The sequence below is a fragment of the Dromiciops gliroides genome, chromosome 3 (genome assembly GCF_019393635.1).
Source record: "Dromiciops gliroides isolate mDroGli1 chromosome 3, mDroGli1.pri, whole genome shotgun sequence".
NCBI lineage: Eukaryota > Metazoa > Chordata > Mammalia > Microbiotheria > Microbiotheriidae > Dromiciops > Dromiciops gliroides.
This window is the reverse complement of record NC_057863.1, coordinates 499620934-499641241: the sequence shown is the minus strand read 5'-3', so window position 1 is coordinate 499641241 and position 20308 is coordinate 499620934. Positions and strand designations below refer to the sequence as shown.

Sequence of the window (20308 nt, the reverse complement as noted above, 5' to 3'; positions counted from 1 at the left end):
TCTCACTTTGGCCCTAGTGGTCCAAAGTGGCAGGTCTGGCAGTACCAAAGGGGAAAGGAAGGGATAAGCTTTTTCTAAAGGTAAATCTCTGTCATTTTTTTCCCTCTCCACTAGTGTTTTAGCCCAGTGCCTGGCACGAAAGGAATGCTTGTTCCCTTTCCCCCTTCCCATGCTTCAGCTCCTACCCTATTATCTTGGTCAGGGGGTCTCTAGTCTCTGTTATTTCTCCGAAGCTTCACCTCAGAGTGCTCATCCCTCACCACTCTTTCTGGAGACTATATCCCAGAAGTAAGAAGTTAACTTCAGTTTTCTAATGGCCAAGAAGTCCTTACTCTAACGGCAGGAGAAATTGAGGGGTGGAGGGGAACAAGGAGAAGAGGATGTATTTCTGGCTTCTTCAGACAGAAAAAAGCAGTACATTTTCTCATATGGCAATCAGGTTCTAGAGAACAGTGTTGGTAACAGTAAATACTACATATAGGATAGTGGATAGCATGCTGGACTTGGGGTTAGGAAGATCTGGGTTCAAATTTCATTCTTTTTTTGGGGGGGGGTGGAGCAATGAGGGTTAAGTGACTTGCCCAGAGTCATACAGCTAGTAAGTGTCAAGTGTCTGAGGTCAGATTTGAACTCAGGTCCTCCTGAATCCAGGGCTGGTGCTTTATCCATTGGGCCACCTAGGTGCCCCCAGGTTCAAATTTCAAATGAGACACCAGCTGTATGATTGTGGGTAAATAACCTCACTGAGTATATTTCCTCAACTTTAAAATGGGGATATCAGTGCCTAATTTACAGGGTTGTTCTAGAATCAAATGACACAAAGTGTGTCAAAGCATTTTGCAGACCTTAAAGCAAACACAGAGAAGTGCACTCTTAGTCTGTTATTCTCATGAATGATGAAATGGGTTTTTGTGGCGTAGGCATAGAAATCTCACCGCTCTTGTCACACTGTTCTTAGGGTGAAAGGTGGTTGGTATTTCAAACAACAGAGTTCCACAGGAACTGTTTTGGTAAATTGGTAAACACTTAAATTTAAAAAAAGAAAAGAAAAGAAAAAGAAAAGAAGAAAGAAAACAAACCCTGGCTCATAGAACGGCAAGGAATCATATGGTATAATTTTATTTTGTAGCAGAAGAAAGGGAGGCATAGGCAGGGTGATTGGATCATGTTCATGTAGACAGTTAGAAGCAAAGCTGGGATATAGATTCTTCCCAATGCAAGTACAGGCCTCTTTCCACTACACTGCTGCATCACCACCACTTAGGCAAAGTTCTATCTGGCAAGACAGAATTTTTGGTCATCTGATTTCCATGCTGGGTTGTACCAATGAAATAGTTCTTTCCACCAAATTTAGTTTCTGCATACAGCAGACATGTCAATTATAAATTAATTCAAATTCTCTGCTCCATCAAGAGCCATCTGGGTTTCTAACCTCCCTAAATAACAATCAAGAATACAGTGGATTCTAGTATTGGTTAGAGGGGAAACTTTTAGTATATTCAGGAACTTTGGGCATGTATTGCTTCCTCAAAACCCAAGAGCCTATCCTTTGTTTTGCCCAATTTTGTGCAATCATTTTCTTCTTTTTAAAGAACCATGGATACATTAAGATAAAAAGTACCAGGGCCTTAGTTATTGGAGTATTTGGTGGAGGTAATGTCAGTGAAATATTTCATTTCATTAAGGAACAGTAATTTAGCTCCTGGTTCTTAGAGGTACCTAAGTTATAGGCTTTTCCTCATGTTAAAGATAGGGAGAAAGGGGCACAGGAACAGTGTCTGATTAATATTCAAAAATTAAGAGGTGAAAGGAAGTACTGCTCCATATATCTTCAAGGGAATTAGTATAGATTTCACAAGAATCTGGAAACTGACCTAATAAAAATGATAATTCTGTCTCAATCAATAATGATAATAACAACTTATTGTTACAATGATATGTTTTTCAAATACTATATTATTAGATTCTCACAAAACCCTCTGAAGCCTGTATTATTTTTCCTATTTTTCAGAAAATTTCAGAGAATTTAAATCAAACTTAATCTTTGCCGAGTGAGCAAGGGCACTAGTTAGAGGATTAGATGGATTGTAGGATCAGAGACTTAGAGCTGGAAGAGACCTCAGTCTCACCCCCTCATTTTACATTGGAGATAACTGAGGCCCAGAGTTCACATGAAGTGACCTGTTCAAGGTCAAACAGATGACAATAAGTGGCAGTGCTGGCTTGAGCTTAGACTTCAAGTCTTAAATCCTTTCTATTGAGCTGTCCTGATTCCACGGGGTTGGGAAACTGAATTTTGCAGACCAAAGAGATTTTTTTCTGTGACAAACCACTTTGAAAATCTATTTTGCAAGATTGTATTAATTTACTGGGTGTGGTAGCACATGCCTGTAATCCGAGCTACGAGAAGTCTGAGGCTGTCAGGCCTCCAGATCTCAGGAATTCTAAGCTGCAGTGCTCTATAGCAACTGGGTGTCTGAACTAAGTTTGGCATCAGCATAGTGAGCCCTGCGGACTCAGGAGGGCACCAGGTTGCCTAAGGAGGGACAAATTGGGCCAAGGTGGGATCCAATTATTTTCTTTGGATAATTAACAGAGTGGTTGCAGTAGAAAACTGAAAATATCCTGCACCTTAACAGCAACATGAGCAAATCAGTTTGACTTGAATAAAGACTGCATGAAGGAGTTGAGAGAGCTAGGGATTGAACGTGCAATGCCATTGGTATAAAGAACTCCCAGGGAGGACACTCCCTATATCACTGCAGGGCAACACCACTTCTGCAGAATATAGTCACAATTCCTCTGAGGCTTGGTTTCTGATAAAACTAGTACATCACTATCTATGCTTGTCTACCCCCTAAAAGTATCCTTGAAGACCAAATCAAGAAATGTATATGAAAAGACTTTGACAAACCACATAGTGCTATCCATGCAAGATCTTAGTACTATATATAAATCTGTTAACTATAGTTACCAATAAGCATTTATTAGTTGTTTATTATGTTCCAGACATTGTGCAAAAAGTCTCCCTGCTTTCAAGGGGCTTATTCTAATGAGGAAGATAACATGTATACCAATAGGTATATAATGCATATAAAGAGTTAAGGAATTACTGATGGACAAGATGCTATCTTACTGCTACTGTATGTTGTAAGGATCTCTCTTTACTGCCAAGAACAAATGAAGCTTAATATGTCTGTGTTTGATGTGTAATGATAGGGATCAGGCTTCAATGTGAGGCTTTGGGAAACCAGGGCCATGCATGTGTCCACTGACTTCCTCTCTGGGGATTCTCTCTCCTGGGGAGGAAGCTGAATAAGCAGCATTAGTTGAAGGCTCGAGAGCCTGGCAGCTGTGTGGCAGAGGGAGGGTCATGTCAGGCTTTCCCAGACTTGAAGATCTCCAGTAAAACATCGGTTATCTGAACTTTCCTGCCTATTGTTCTGTTTTATCACTTATCTCCGGATGGTGTGATGTGCTGCTAAATAAGCTGTATTCCTGCTGACAAGCCTACTAAAGTTACAGTGATGCTTTTGAAACCTGTCTAAATGAATAGCAGAATCTCTCAACCACTTCTTCCTTGTGGCAGAGAATGTAGGAAACTTGGGGATGGGAAGATCAGGAGGCCTGGGAAGGAACTGGATTAAACACTGCCACATGTTAATAAATGACATAAAAAAGTCAAACTTTCTGTGCCTCAATTTTCCTCATCTGTAAAATAAGGGCATAGACTTGATGGACCATGGAGTTCCTTCCAGCTTTAAATCTCTGTTCCTATAAAGTTGCTTCAGAGGGGAAGGCATCAGTCTCTGGGAAGACTGGGAAAAACCTCCTGCAAAAGGTAGGAGTTGATATGGGTTTGTGAAGGAAACCAGAGATTCTAAGAGGCAGTAGTTGGAAGGAGAGAATTCAAGGAATGAATCTTAACTATTAAAAAGGCATCTACATGAGAGATGGATCAATCATATATGAGGGAAAGTAACCTGCCCACTATGGCTGGACTACTGAGCTCATGTCAGGGAGAATTGTGTAAGAAGACTAAAAAACGAGAAGATGGGTTGTAAATACCAAGCAGAAAAGAACTTATGCTTAACCCCAAAAGGACGGAAATAAACATTTATACATCCTACCATAATGCCAGGCATTGTGCTAAGAACAGATCTTAGAGGTAATTAGGAGTCATTGCAGTATAATGAATAAGGAGTGAAATGATCTGATGTACACATTAGGAAAAAAACTTTGGCAGCTGTGTGGAGGATAGAATAAAGAAAGACCCAAGACAGAAAGCCCAATTAAAAGTCTGTTAGGGACACATTGATGGCAGCTGTGTGAGTGGACAGAAGAGGACCCATGTGAGATATGGCATGACAAAAGAAACTAAGATTTGGCAACTTATTTGATATGTGGAATGAACAAGAGTGAAGAGCAGAGGATGACATTGAGGTGGTGAACCTGGCTGACTGGAAGGATGGTGGTTCCCTTAATAGTAACAGGAAAGTTTGGAAGAAGGGTGGGTATGGAGGAAAATAAATAATTTTATTTTGGACATAATGAGTTTGTGATGTCTTTGGGATATCTAGTTTGAATATCTAATAGGCAGTTGGTGATATGGGACTACAATTCTGGAAAAAGAAGAGGGATGGATACAGAGATCTGAGGATCAGTTATATAAAAATTGAATTTAAATCCACAATAGTGAATAAGGTCACTAAGAGTACAGAGTAAAAAGATGAGGAGACACTGACAGTCAGTGGACATGGCATGGATAAAGATTCAGTAAAGGAGACTAAGAAAGAATGGTCATGTATGGGGGGAGTGTAAGAGAGATTTGGGTCACAACCCCCAAAAGAGAGCATATCCAATTCTCTCAAGTGACCAACAGTGTCAAATGTGGCAAAGACATCAAAATAATGTGAAGTGGGAAAAGGCCAGTAAATCCAGAAATTAATTGATCACTGGTAACTTTGGAGCAAGCAATTTCAATTGAATAATAAAGTCAGAAGCCAAACCAATAAAGACTAGAATCAAGTGAAAGTGCAAGCACCCAATCAACATGGCTTTTTCAAAGGGTTCAGCTGAGAAGGGGAGGAAAGAGGATGAAAATAAGGTTGGGTCATCTCAAGTGAGGGTTTGTTTGTTTTTTAAAGTATCGAGAGACTTGGGCATGTTTGTAGGTAGCAGGAAAGGAATAAGTAGATAGGGAGAGACTGAAGATTAGGGTTGAGGGGAGGATGATAGTAGAGATAATCTGCTGGAGGAGATGGTAGGGGATAGGATCAAAAAGTATGTGTACAAGAGTTGGTTTTGGTAAAGAGAAGGAAGACCTCTTCATGAGAAAGGACAGAGTAGAGGATGATGGCAGAAGGATGTGACATAAAGAAAATAGGAGAAGGAGCTCTTGTGGTGAATGACCTCAGCTTCTTGCTGAAATATGAGGTGAGGTTCTCATCTGAGAAAAAGGAAGGAGAGCCATGGGAAGTTTCAGGACAGAAGAGAAAGTCTGGAACAGCTTCTGGAGTGAATGGGATAGTAAATTAATTTATATCAAAGGAACTAAATTTAATAATTACCATAAATATTTTATATAAAATGACCAATATTTATGATGAATATTAAAATATGTTAAATTTCCTTACTAACGGTTTAGTGAACTCAAGACTAAATAGACATGCCAATGATAAAGTTAAATGATATAAAAATAAAAGGGAGACTTTTCAAAACAACTGTCATAATAACCATAAAAAACTTATTTAAAATCAAATTCCAGAAAAAATTACTTCTGGAGAAATTTTTAAAAAGTGAGCTAATCAAGGAGAACCTAATTTTAGATACTAATAGACCTACTGCCTAGTATTTTAAATATAAGGCAAGACCTGTAATGTGGAGGGGGGAGTTGTTGGATGACATCATGAATTTTTATGAGTCGTTCTTCATCTGTTGCTGCAGAAACTGCATCCTGTAATACAAAGACAGAGAAGAAAATAAACCAATGGGTTTTGCTGGAAAGGAATTATTAATTGAAGCTCTTCAGACTTATTTCAGTTTTCAAACTGTGTTTCTTCACCCTCATATACTGAACTGGAAACACACAACATGTTATCAAAGAAGATTTATACTTATATGATCACTGAAACTGATAAAAATATAATCATAGAAGCTGGATGAAAAAATTCTGTGGGAGATTAAGTTAGAGATACAAAGATATCGAAAGGGGGGAAAACCTGCTGAAACAGCAAGGACTGTGGCTGGCAACGACTGTTTGAGGAAAAATAAAGAACTTTCAGCTAAGCCTCAAGTTTGGCCCTGAAACCACTACTTGCATTTAGCCAAACCAATTAGCTTGTCTTCTTCCTCTCTTTTAAACAACCCACAATAAAGTTCCCAGCTTAAACAAAACTTGCTTCCAAATCATTGAGTACTTACTGAGAATTTCTCATACAGTTGGTAAGTGAGTAGAGGGTTCGGGAGTTCTCGAAAATACAGCTTACAAAGGGAACCAACTGAATGTATATCTTGAACATAAGGCTCTTTCGTCAGGTCGGGAATATGTTCAGAGTCAAATTCATGCCTAAAGAAAATATATGGAAAGAACAAAATGAAATTCTGTTAGCTAAAGAAGACATGATTAGAAAAAAGAAAGAAATCCTAAAAAGAAGAATCTTGAGAATTCACTTTCTCCCTGGAATGTGATAAGGGTTAATGACCACCATCATTGTTCCCAGTGTTAAGATACAGTGGCCATTCTTGAATCAAACTGACAAGAATAGTCAAAGCTTTTTGGAAATGCTAAAATTTAGGGCTGAGGGCAGCTGGTCCAGATCAAAACTACTTTGTATAGAAATTCCTTGGATGCAAGCTGTGGAACTCAGTGAGTTTCTGCTGGTGAGAGAGAAGGAAGCCAGAAACCACATGAAGTGATTCCTTACAGAGACCCTGCTTTTCACAGAGAGAAAATGTTCATGAAATAAAAGTTCTTTTCCAAATGCCAAGTCAGGCCAAACAATCATCACTTGGAATATGTACATCAAAATAGCTGGTTCAAATTAACCAGCATTGATTCACATGAGACCTAGGACTAAATCCTATGGGGATTTGTTTTAGGATACCCTGATTCTGAGAGTCACCTGGGACCTAAATAATTTGTTTTGCAAAGAGCCCATGGAGAGAGGCCTCTCAAATATGGTGTTGCCATAAGAGCTGCTCTTGGTGACTTACACAGATGAGCTGTGAAAACAAATAAAGTCAGTGGAGGACAGAGGAAATCTTCATCTATAGAACTAAATCCAGAAAAAAAGAATGAAAGACAGAGATTCAAATTTAATCTCTTTGTCTCTGAGAATATATGCCTCAAAGGGAGGTCACTTTCAGCCTCTGGCATTTAGTTTATTCAATCTAAATAATTTATACAGTACAATCCTCAATTCCTCAATGTTAAAAGTTTATGTGACTTTCACAATTTGTTTTCAACTCAACATTTAGTTGATTTGTAGAAAGAAATATTTCAGATGTTAATATCCAGAGTAATGAAATGGAACGTTGGGTAAAATAGCATGATGTCTAACCTACTATCATCTTCATTTACTAACAGAAAGCTTAGAGAAGAAGTAATTCATTTTATATCTGTGTACCAATGTTTCCCAGGGAATCATGCTTTGTAAAACCACAGTGTTCTAAGCAGTATAAATTGGAGTTCTGTGAGCAATTCTGTACTAGCAACATTTCCTTACACTTACATATATCTGCTTCTCATTACTGAAATGCCCAAATTAGGCCTACTTTTCTCAATTTTGTTCCGAAATTTGCTGATCCTTCTTCTTTGTCCTAGGACTGTTTTTCACCCTCAGGTTCACTAAACTAGCATTTAATGGCATCATTGGCATAATTCAAATCCTAAAATATTCTAACATCAAATGAATTTAGGAAACATGGTCTTGGGTCTTTTAATTTCACATTTCAGGTATAATCTACAGCAGATTACATTTAATCTCAGATGTAGGTTTATAATCTACTTTTGGAGATGACCATGGTCTGGTTTGGGGGAAGAATTTTATTTAATGAAATAGACATTTATTGAGCTCCTAAAACCTATAAGGTACTGGATTAGGCCTTGAGAAAAATTAAACAATCCATGCCTTCAAATAACTTTACTTTCTTCTACAGTTATGGTTAATTTAAAAAAAATGTAATGAAGACATTTGGAGCAGTCTGGTGAAAGAGAATAGCACTTTCACATCATTAAAGAAGATGCTAAATTTCAGTTAGAGCCTAGTGGAGATAAAGATGTATTTTTTTTTCCATCCAAGTTTGTGAACCTCTTGAAATCTCTGCACTATAAGTTAAGAATTCTTGTTCCTAGATGGATAGATCATGTAAACAAATAAATAAGTACAAAGCAATTTGAGAAGATAGGAAAAGCAAGGGGGAGGTTTACAGGGGGCTTCTAGAAGTACAAAGCCCTGGAGCAGAGTTGAGGAGGAAAATAAGGATAGAAAGAATTCTAATTAAAAAACAAGTGCATTCCAGGAGAGGGGGAGAGGTTAGGGGGAGGAATGCTTGTGTAAACAGGCGGGTAGGAGACGTAGCTGAGGGGAGTAATGAGAAACAAGGATTAGGAAAGTAGGTTGGAACCACATCTTGGGATTGCTGAGAATGATGGTGAGTGAAAGAGTTTGTATTTTACTTTATAAACAATAAGCCACTGAAGGATTTTTAGCAGGAAAGAGGCACAGTCAGATCTGAGCCTTAGATCATTTTAGCAGCTGAGTTTGAGGGGGAAAAGGAGGGATGAGACTGGAAGAAGGAATAATAGAAAGAGGGGGAGGGGGCGGCTAGGTGGCGCAGTGGATAAAGCACTGGCCTTGGATTCAGAAGGACCTGAGTTCAAATCAAGCCTCAGACACTTGACACTAGCTGTGTGACCTTGGGCAAGTCGCTTAACCCTCATTGCCCTACAAAAAAAAAAAAAAAGGGAAAGAAGAGGAGACTAATTAGGAGACTATTATAATAGTACATGTAAGAGGTGATGAGAATCTAAACTATTTTATATGATTATGTGAATAGAATTATTCTAGGGAAAGAATCAATTGAATTTATCAATTGACTAGCTATGGGAAATTAGAGAAAAGAAAGAGTCTAGAATGATTCTGAGGTCATGGATCTGGCTGACAGATCTATTCTCCATTAAAAGGAAGCCATTTATGGAAAAACAAACAATTCTATTTTGGATATGTGAAGGCTAAAATGTCAATGGTGCATCAAGCAGAGATACTGTGGACCTTTAAACTGTACTGTGATTAGCTTTCTACTATGTGCTGTGTAATTTCTAAGATCCATTCTTATGATATGTATAATGATATGTTTTCTTCTTAGAATTTTTTGACTTCAAGTGACATCTTCCCTTTGAGGAATGTAAATGAATGGATAGGCTTACTAGAAAAAAGATACATACATACATACACACAGCTGTATAAGGTATTGATAATTAAAGCCTTTATCCACCCACTAGGATCCTTGTGTTTTAGTTTATTCCTCTCTCCCCACAAGAGTCCGAGTTAGCATTCATATGTAGAATTCCACAGAGAAAGCCCTAAGAACTTCAAAAAAGCACCATATTCAGAGAAAATATAATAAAGTCATTCCTTGGCACTTCTCCAGAGCACCTAGGAATCAGGTGAGAAGAAAGGGAATCAGTGCTTATTTAAGCACTTTATCTCACCTGATCCTCAGAACAGCCCTGTGAAGGTCGGTGATGTTATTACCTCTATTTTACAACTGAGGAAACTAAGGCAGAGAAGTTAAATGACTTGCCCACAGTGCCATAATACATTCAATGAAATCATCTAATTGTGAATTATTTCTTCCTTTACTTTGCTTTCACACCGACAAGCAGCTGAGACCTCTCTTTTCCCAATAAAAACTTCATAGAAAAATGTCCATCCAGGTCCAAATGGCCCCAAAGCATTTGAGTGACAGCATTATATCTGAGATCTTCCATATGCCCTCTTTATTAAGTAACAGGGAAATATTCAAATCTTATGCACCTCCACTGAGAAGTAGCAAGTGAATAGAGCACTGATTCTGGAATTAGTCCTGAGTTCAAATCTGGCCTCATGACTGGTTTTGTGACCCAAGGAAAATCACTTAATCTCTGTTTGCCACAATTTCCTCATCTAGAAAACAGGGATAATAAAAGAACTTACCTCACAGGGTTGTTGTGAGGATAAAGTGAGATATTTGGAAAAAGGGCTTAATATATGGCACATAGCAGGTGTTATATAAAAGCTTCATTCATACCCTTCCCTTTCCTTTGAAGCCAAAGTTTAAGGGGCTAAAAAGTGAGTATGCAGTTTATTAATATTTAAAGATAGAGAAGATGGCAGAGTACAGGCAACAACCCAGGTGAAATCTCCTAACACTCCTCTCCAAACAACTTGAAATAACTGTTTGAATCAAATTTTGGAGTGGCAGCATCAAACAAAAGGTCAGAATAAGAGATTTTTCCATCCTAAGATAACTGAGGAGGTTAGCAGGAAAGGTATGTGATACCAGGCTGGGGGCCAGCTCAGAATACAGCAGCATGAAGAGATGGACAACAACAGAAGCTTCAGGAGCTCTCAGCCCAGAAACAGTTAGAGGGTCAGACAACTGGCCAGAAAGAGATTATAGGGGACCCTTTGCTGGCACTGAGTGAAGCTGAAGCTGATTGGCATCTCTATTGCCCATAAGCAGTTCTGGGTCCCAGTTCCAGAATGGAGAAGAGTGCTTAATAGCTGGTCATAAAGAAGCAGAGACTCTGCAGTTTCAAGGAAAAGAGGAGTGCTAGCATTTGTAACTGTAGCAGAGTAGGAACTCTTCCTGGGCAGAGAACAGAGAACAGATCAGGAGAGCAGTGAACACACCTCTCTCCAGATCATACCACCTAGGAAGCATTAAAAACTTATAGATTTCTAGAATTATCTCTGAAAACAGCAGCATGAAAAAGACAGAAGTTTAGGACAGTATCTCCACAGTGCCCCAGGTGAGTAGAGCCTAACTTACATATGAAGTTCAAAATCAAGAAACAGGTGAGAGTAATGACCAACAATATCAAAAAAAGAACTTCACTATAAAAAGCTATAATGGTAGCAAAGAGCAAGACAAACTCAGAAGAAGAAAACAATGTGAAAACAGCTACAAGCAAAGCTTCACAGAAAAATATTAATTGGACCCAAGCCCAACAAGAATTCCTGGAACAATTAGCAAAAGATAAAAGTGGTAGAGGAAAAATTAGGGAAAGAAATGAGAATACTGAAAGAAAATTAGGAAAGGAGAGTTAATAGCTTCTTAAGAGGCACAAAAATACTGAAGAAAATAATACCTTAAAAAAAAGGATTGATTTAATGGTAAAAGAGGCCCAAAAATTCACAGAAGAACTCTTTAAAAAGCAGAATAGGCCAAAGAAAAAGAGGAAGAATAGAATTATTTAAAAATTAGAATTGGGAAAGTGGAAGCTAAAGATTCCATGAAACATCAAGAAACAAAGTCAAAAGAATAAAAAAAATGGAAGAAAATAACAAGTATGTCATTAGAAGAAAATTGACCTGGAAAATGGATCAAGAAGAGAGAATTTAAGAATTATTGAACTACCTAAAAGCATGATTTTTGGGGGGGGGGGAGGGATGAGGCAATTGGGGTTAAGTGACTTGTCTAGGGTCACACAGCTAGTAAGTGTTAAGTGTCTGAAGCTAGATTTGAACTCAGGTCCTCCTGAATCCAGGGCCAGTGCTCTATCCACTGTGCCACCTAGCTATCCCCGAAACCATGATTAAAAAAAAAAAAAGCCTAGATAATATATTTCAAGAAATTATACAAATGGAAATTGTCTCCTAAAAGAGATCTGAAAATGAAAAGTCTCAGGAATATTCTAGCCAAATTCCACACCTCCCAGGTCAAAGAGAAAATATTGCAAACAGCCAGAAAGAAAAAAAAAATAATTCAAATCTGGATCTACAGTCAGGATCACACAAGATTTAGCAGCTTCTATGTAAAAGGAGATCACCTGGATTTTTACATTCCAGAAGGTAAAGGAGCTAGAATTATACCCAAGAAAATATATTATACTCAGAAAATCTGAGTATAATCCCTCAGAAGGAAAAATGGACATTTAATGAAATAGAGAACATTCAAACAATCCTGATTTTTTTTTTTTTAAAGCAGAGATGGGGCAGCTAGGTGGTGCAGTGGATAGAGCACTGGCCTTGGAGTCAGGAGGACCTGAGTTCAAATCCGGACTCAGACACTTGACACGTACTAGCTGTGTGACCCTGGGCAAGTGACTTAACCCCAGTTGCCTCACTTAAAAAAAAAAAAAGGCAGAGATAAATAGAAAAATCTGGTATTCAGACACAAGACTCAAGAGAATAATGAAAAGGTAAATATGAAAGAATAATCATTAAGAGACTTAATGGAGTAAAACTGTTTATATTCCTTTATGGGAAGATGACAAATTTAACTCCTAAGGACATTATTTTTATTAAGGCAATTAGGAGTCTAAATAGACACAGGGTATAAGTGTGTATCGCTTATGCTGGGATTATCTCAAAAAAAAAAAAGGGCTGAGAGAGATGCACTGGGAGAAAGAAGGGACAGATACAATGGGGAAGATTATCTCACATAAAGAAGCATGCAAGGAAGAGCTTTTATAGAGGAGGGGGAAATGGGGTCATGGTGGGCAATGCTTGAACCTCACTCATTGGAACTGGTTCAAAGACAGAAAAATATTCTCATTCTCTCTCTCTCTCTCTCTCTCACACACACACACACACACACACACACACACACACACACACACACACACACACACAAATCTCTTACGAAGTGAGAAATAGAAGGGGAAGGGGTTAAGAGGTATGGGAGTAGAAAAGAGATGATAAAAGGGAGGGTAGATCAATGGAGGCAGTGGTCAGAAGCAAAACAGATTTTTGAGGAGGGACAGGATAAAAAGGGAGAAAGATAAACACAAGAAAATAGATGGTAAATATACAGTAATCATAACATGTACATTGAATTGGATGAGCTCACCAACAAAAATAGAAGCAGATAGTAGAATGGATTAGAAACCAGAATAAAACAAAAGATTGTCTACATTTACACTTAGTAGCTGTGTGACCCTGGGCAAGTCACTTAACCCCTCTTGTACACCCCCCCCCAAAAAAAGTTCTGTTAACCCCTAAAATTTTCATAGAATTTTATTTTCTTCCTTAAATTCTACAGTGGTACTCCAAAACTAACTTATCTACTTGGCCTAATTTGACTAATTAGTATTCCAGGTCCAGGCCTAAGCTAAGGAGGTCTGCTCCTGATTGCATTGCCTAATAAATCAAAATGCTTGGAAGACTAAACTTTTGTTTTCTTCAGTCATTTCATCTTTCACCTATCACATCTTCTCTATTAGACTACAAGCTTCTTGAGTTCAGGAACTATTTTTTTTGCCTTTCTCTAGCCTTAGCATTTAGTATAGGTGCCTGGCAAAATAGTAAACAGTTAACAAATGCCCTTTGGGGCAGGGGGACCAGCTGGGGTTAATGACTTTCTCAGGGCCACAAAGCTAGTAAATGTCTTGAACTTGAGTCCTGCTGACTTCTAGGGCCAGTCCTCAATCCACCACGCCACCTGGCTGCCCCAATAAATGCTTCTTAACTGATTGTATTGTGAAGGCAGAAATGATAAGATCTGACAACAGATTAGACATATGGGGTGAGTGCAAATGAGGTAATGATAATGGCATCAAGGTTATGATCCTAGGTAATATAGTCAAAGGAATGGTGATATTGCTGATAGCAATAAGAAGACTGGGAAGAGGAGAAAAAAAGTTGTGGGAGATAATTCTATTTTGGACAGTTTGAGCTGTGTACAAGATATCCAGTTCAAGGTGTATAAAAGGAAGTTAGTGGTGTAGGATGAAAGCTTAGGAGAGAGATGGGAGCTGATATATAAATCTGGGAATCATATGCTAGAGATGATAACTGAAGCCATGGTTGCTGATGAGATCATTAAGAGATAAAGTACAGTGGCAGAACAGATCCCAGGACAGAACTTTGGGAAGTACATGATTAGTGGCCATGACATGGATGAAGATCTAGCAAAGGAGATTGAAAGAGTGGTCAGACAGGCAAAAGAATAGCCAGAAAAGAAGTCACAAAAGCCTAAGAAGTAGAGAGTATCCAGGAGAATCCAACATGTCAAGGCTGAAAAGAGGTCAAGAAGGATGAGGAGAGGTCATTACATCTGGTAATTAAGAGATTACTGGTAACTTTCAATAATGAGGCTGAAAACTAGACTTCGGAGGATATAGGAGGAACAGGAGAGAAAGTAAGAGGGCCTAGTATACTCAGCTTTTCAAGGAATTCACCTGCCTCTAGAACTAGGTTTTTGGATTTTTTTTAAATTTGTAATAAAGTATTTTATTTTTTCCCGTTACATGTAAAGATAGCTCTCAACTTTTGTTCATACAAGCTTTCCAATTTCAGATTTTTCTCCCTCCCTCCCCCCTCCCCTAGACAGCAGATAATCTGATATAGGTTATTTATATATATAAAATATAAATATATATAAATAATATATATACATACATAATAACATTAAACACATCTCTGCATTAGTCATGTTATAAGAGAAAAATCAGAGCAATGACAAAAAACCTCAAAATAGAAAAACAACAGCACCAAAGACAAAAGAAATAGTATGGTTCATTCAGCATCTATACTCCACAGTTCTTTTTTTTTTTTTTCCTGGATTTGGAGATTCTCTTCTATCATGAGTTCCCTGGAACTCTTCTGTACCACTGCATTGGTGAGAAGAATATAGTCCATCACAGTAGATCAACACTCAATGTTGATGATACTATGTACAATGTTCTTTTGGTTCTGGTCATCTCACTCATCATCAGCTCATGCAAGACCCTCCAGGTTTCTCTGAACTCCTCTTGCTCATCATTTCTTACAGCACAATAGTATTCCATTACATTCATATACCACAACTTGTCCAGCCATTCCCCAACTTCCAATTCCTTGCCACCACATAAAGAGCAGCTATAAATATTTTTGTACATGTGGGTCCCTCTCCCCTTTCCATGATCTCTTTGGGAAAAAGACCCAAAAGTGATATTGCTGGGTCAAAGGGTATGCACAGCTTTATAGCCCTTTGGGCATAATTCCAAATTGCTTTCCAGAATGGTTGGATCAGTTCACAGCTTCACCAACAATGCATTAGTGTAGAACTAGGGTTTTTAACCTGAGTCTGACTTGCTAGTTTGTTGTTGTTGTTTTTAATGGGGGTGGGGAAGCATTTTGATAACTGTTATCAAATTGTTTTGATAATTTTAACATGACTTGACTTTCTTTGAAACCATATGTATTTTATTTTATGCATTAAAAATTCTTGTGACATGGGGTTCGTAGGGTTCATCAGATTGCCAAAGGGGCCAATATCCCCAAAATGGTTAAGAATCTTTGCTTTAGAGGTAGATGCTAAAGAATGAAAAATTTGGAATTTTCAAAATGCATTGAAGCAAGTAGGCCCTGTACTTCTGAAGTTATGGGTAAGAATATGCTTTTCAAAAGAATCTTATATAAACACCAGCTTTTCCTCTTTTTCATAATACATTCCCTTTTGCCCTCTCAAGTTCACCAACATACGAAATACAATTTGGAAATCAATTAGTTCTGAACAAATTTTCTAGGAGTGAAAAAGAAAAAAAGAGGAGGGACTTTACCGTAATCTCTGGATATTGGAGGCAACACCAGAAAGACGATATATTCCATCCACAATACCATATCTTTCAATGAATGCAGTACAGCTCTGAAGAACCTGGGGCACTAAAGAAATTATTTTTTCAAGAAAAAATTAGTATCATGAATTATGAGTGTGTCAATTTTCATATACAAATCATAGTCTGTACTGGCAGAGAAGAAATATTTGGACTATGCAGTAATTGTGGTACACTTCAGTTGGTGGGTATGCTCACTGCTTTTAGGCAAAATCAGGAACGAATCCCTGGATAATAAAGATAGGTTCTATTTCATAACATTTATGGTTAGGGAGTGGGTTTCTACATGATTAAGATAGTCAGCATTGTTTGTTCAGTCAGGCTCTGGGGCCTCCTCTGAATTCCTCTGCAGGAGGTTTGTTTATATTATGTTACAGCAGTAAGGTGAACTGTTGCAAAGCTGCAGCTTTGACTGTTAAGTAGATCAGGCAAAAAATAAATACAGCCATTATATTAAATTTTGCCATAGGAAAAAAAAAGTATATGGTTGAATGTTCATCAGAAAGAAACAGAAAACAAAATGGTAGCATACAGTGTAATTAACAATTGTAACAAAAGTTTTGAAACCTTCAGCCATTTATACTAATTTTAATTTATTCAAAATGTGCATTTATATAAAAGTATAAAATTAATAACAGAATCTTTGCTAAATGTTGAAACCTAAAACAGTTTATAAAAATATACAATTTGAGTACTAATTTTCGTGGTGTTTCCCAGATCAAAAGATTATTTCTTGTTAGGCCTATGAAGTACTGGGTCTTCCACAGACTGTATAGCAACAATAAAAACAATATCTTACATTTACATGCTACTTCACAATTAATTAAGGACTTTCCTCATAATGATTCTATGACTTGGATATTCCAAGAATTGTTACCTTCACTTCATATATGAGAAAACTGAATCTCAGAGAAGTTAAATGACAAGTGTTCTTACTCCAAGTCTGAAGTTTTTCCAGTTAGATACTGATGTCTAATTTCTCTGGACTAGAAGCATTTAATCTTTGATTCATATTTAAATTTACAAAGAACAGAAATTAAAGAATAAAGCTGTAGCTAAAATTATGGCCCTCATTACCTCTTGTTGAACACTATAGCTCTACAAATGTACTTGCTGGATCCACTCTTCCTGGTTATCTGAATTACTTCTGTGAGGTAACAACCTATCCAAGAAACCTGTTTTTGCAACTCTTTGCAGCATGATTAACAGTTCTGGAATATTTTAGTCTTAATGTCATGCTTTTAAAGTCTTGCTCATCTTCAAGAAGTGAGCTAGAAAGAATTTTGAGGCAATATGGGGATTAGGCACTTCTCTGAGGATAGACTACTGGATCAATATAACAATAGCTGTTAGATAACTAACACGAGATTCTTTGGTATTGTAATGTTCTTTATGAATATATCTTTCTTATCTATCTAGAGAGAGAAGTTTCTTAGGGACATGTCACTGTATATACTTTATATACTTCACTGTACACAACACTGAATTGAACTAAATTGGTGTCAATTCCCTCTACCTTCTTTACATATTGCGTCTACTATTTATAGACAATCTGTATATATAGGCCAATAACTCAAATTAGGCACCTATAAGCTTAGCATTTACCTTCAAAACCAGAATTCAGAAGGTGTTCCCCCAAGTCACAACCAAACACCCTTTCTTTCAGAATTCCCCGCTGCTTCAGTTTCTGTTTTGTTGGACGTGACTTCATGAATGTTCGTAAGAAGGTGATAAGCTTGCCGTGTTTTTTGGATACTGCAGAAACAATAACAACAAAACATTATTAATTGTGACATTGGAGGATGCACTTCACAGAGGCCAACCATCAAATTCTATGAATCAACACATATATTGGTGTGGGTTTTTTTCCTGTAAAGAATCTGCAGCCGACTTTGGGGGGGAAATTGACTTGCTCTAGAAATGACATCCCAAACCTGTTGCTCCTTCTAATTCCCTATTTGTTCCAGTGGAATCATGAAATTACCTGGTAACTCATGTCCAAAACTTAAATGCTCTCTTTTACTTTTCCCTTCCCTTCTCAACTTTCCAAATCCATTCAGTTGCAAAGGCCAAATTAATTCTACTCAGACAAATCTTGCTCTCATTATGATCTGCCTGGTCAGATGTAATATCCATTAGAATTGGATTACAGACCTGGAGATATTTAATTTGGAGAAGAATAGACTTGCATAAGGTGGGAATTGTTGGGAGGCCATCACAGCTGTTCTCATGTATCAATACTGCCATTTGGAGGGGAAACTGGGCTATGCTTGGCCTTGTTTGGTCCAACAAGGAGAAATGGGTAGAATTCTGAGAGAAACAGATTTAGGTTTTTTGTAAGGAAGGAATGCCAAGCAAGCAGAGCATCCCCCAATGGCATGAGATGCCTTGAGAAGTATGGGGTTGCTTCTTTCTGAAGGCCTTCAAACCTCTGAATAAACAGTAGTCATTAGTTATGCAGAAGGTATTCATTCATTCAAATAGTATTTAATTGTCTAGATAGATTGCATTAAGGAAGAGATTATTTGGGCCATCTTTGTGTATGTCCCAGTGCCTAGGGGGTTTTGTATAGAGAAGTGGAATAATGAATGTTCTGAGCTACAGTATCTTGTGACCATTCAATCACGTTAGGAAATTAATAACGAATCTTTTAAAGTACACTTGTGTCTCCTAATATTAAAAAGAAGCACTTATTAAATGCCTACTGTGTGTTAGGTACTGCGGTAACTTGCTGAGTCATTTTGGTTGTGCCCAACACTCCAGGTTTCCATTTTGGGGGTTTTCTTGGCAGGGATACTGGAGAAGTTTGTCATTTCCTTCTTCAACTCATTTTACAGATGAGGAAACTGAAGCAAACAGGGTAAAGTGACTTGCCTGGGGTCACAAAGCTAGTAAGAGTAGGCGGTCCTATTTGAATTCATGTCAGATGTACCATCTAGCTGCCCACTATGATAAACATTCAGGTTACAAAGATGAAAATGATATAGTCCTTCTTTTACAATAGCTTACATTCCATAGGGGGAGACAAAGTGTACATGTTTACAAAATAAATATAAAGTGAAGAGGGAGTGAACGCTAGTATTGGGGTGAATTAGGAAAGGCTCTATGTAGAAAGTGGTTCTTGAGTCAAGTCAACAAACATATATTAAATGATTACTATATGCTAAGCATCATGTTAAACATTGAAGATAAGGCAAAACAGTGCTTCCTCTCATATAGTTTATATTCTAATGGGGGGAGTCAAGATGTAAATAAGTTATAATATACATATGTATAATATTCATAAATAAGCATATATTTAGAGACATTTGATACATACAAAGCAAATTGGAGGTAACATCTGAAGGCACTAGAATTTTTTTTTCATTTTTGCCACTGGAAGACTTAATAAGAACATTGAACATTTGTGGTCACTAATATGCTATACTTTTATCTGTGCATCCCCAGTACATAGTATAGTGCCTGGTAAATAGAAAGTATGCAGTAAAAGCTTGTCAATGAATTCATCAAACAAGTTAGGGCAGTATCCTCTGTCCATTGAAAGCATATGACTGCTGATGGTGTAGCAGATGGCATAAGGAAAGTAAGATAGACACAATGATTTTAAGGGGACTAAATTTTTGTAATCCTACATGTAAAGGTATTCTTCTGTACTATGTCATTCTGTGCATTGTGACTAGATAATACAGCAAAAATTAAATATTCTTTCACAATAAATACTAAAGACTTTCAGAGATCAAACCATAGTCTAACCCCAAATTCTGTAGTCTAACTTTCATATTAGAATACTGCATCATGAAGTAATCTAAAGAGTTTCTCAACCTTATCTGAACAGGGTGGGACTGATGTGAAACCTGGCTCTTTCAAACCTAAACCAAAGCACACAAAACCAGTTTTTCCAGAAGTTATACACTTTTAAATGTAGCATATAACTTACACTATCTTTAAGGTAAATCTTTATAACACCAATAACTAGTTTATAACAATGAACTAAAAAACATAAACCCAATAAAAATGCACTGGACCTTGAAACAGATGGGTGGAGTACATAGAGTCAAGAGAGATTCTCTAGAATTATTTCCAGAGGGTCTCTTAGAATTACTGCTGAATATTGGATGAAGTTTTGCTTTTATGAAATTCTGTAAGACATTTATCTTAAGCATCTTTTCTTTTTTTCAATCTATGTTTTTTCCCCAAAATATTGAGAACATGACAATATTCTTCTTCAATTCCTTCACTACTATTCTCCACTCCACCTTCCAAAAGCTCAAAACACGTTTTACTTCTAGGTCAAAATAATCTTTAAATCTAGTACTTGCTATAAGAAACCATTATGAAAGAAGCACATTTAGATGGCTAGGTTAGGCCTATGTCACATTGACAGAAAAATAAATCAACACATTTGCATCAGGTGTATACAAGTCCCCCTTAGGGGCCTAAGAAGAAGGATTTCCTGGAAAGTGGATCTGGTATAAAGAAGAGCTGATGAATAACATTCTCCAA

General features: G+C 37.4%; 1 protein-coding gene across 9 annotated transcripts in view; it reads right to left on the bottom strand.

Moving 5' to 3' along the window:
- ARHGAP32 (Rho GTPase activating protein 32) overlaps window positions 1-20308 on the bottom strand; it is a 363679-nt gene that overhangs the window by 23138 nt on the left and 320233 nt on the right. For all 9 annotated transcript variants that reach the window (XM_043990499.1, XM_043990500.1, XM_043990501.1 and 6 more), the window contains 4 exons: window positions 17411-17560; window positions 15752-15854; window positions 6424-6568; window positions 5874-5956 (listed from right to left, as the gene is read on the bottom strand). In XM_043990499.1, the coding sequence (XP_043846434.1) occupies window positions 5874-5956; window positions 6424-6568; window positions 15752-15854; window positions 17411-17560 (481 nt within the window). The remainder of the gene's footprint in view (window positions 1-5873; window positions 5957-6423; window positions 6569-15751; window positions 15855-17410; window positions 17561-20308) is intronic.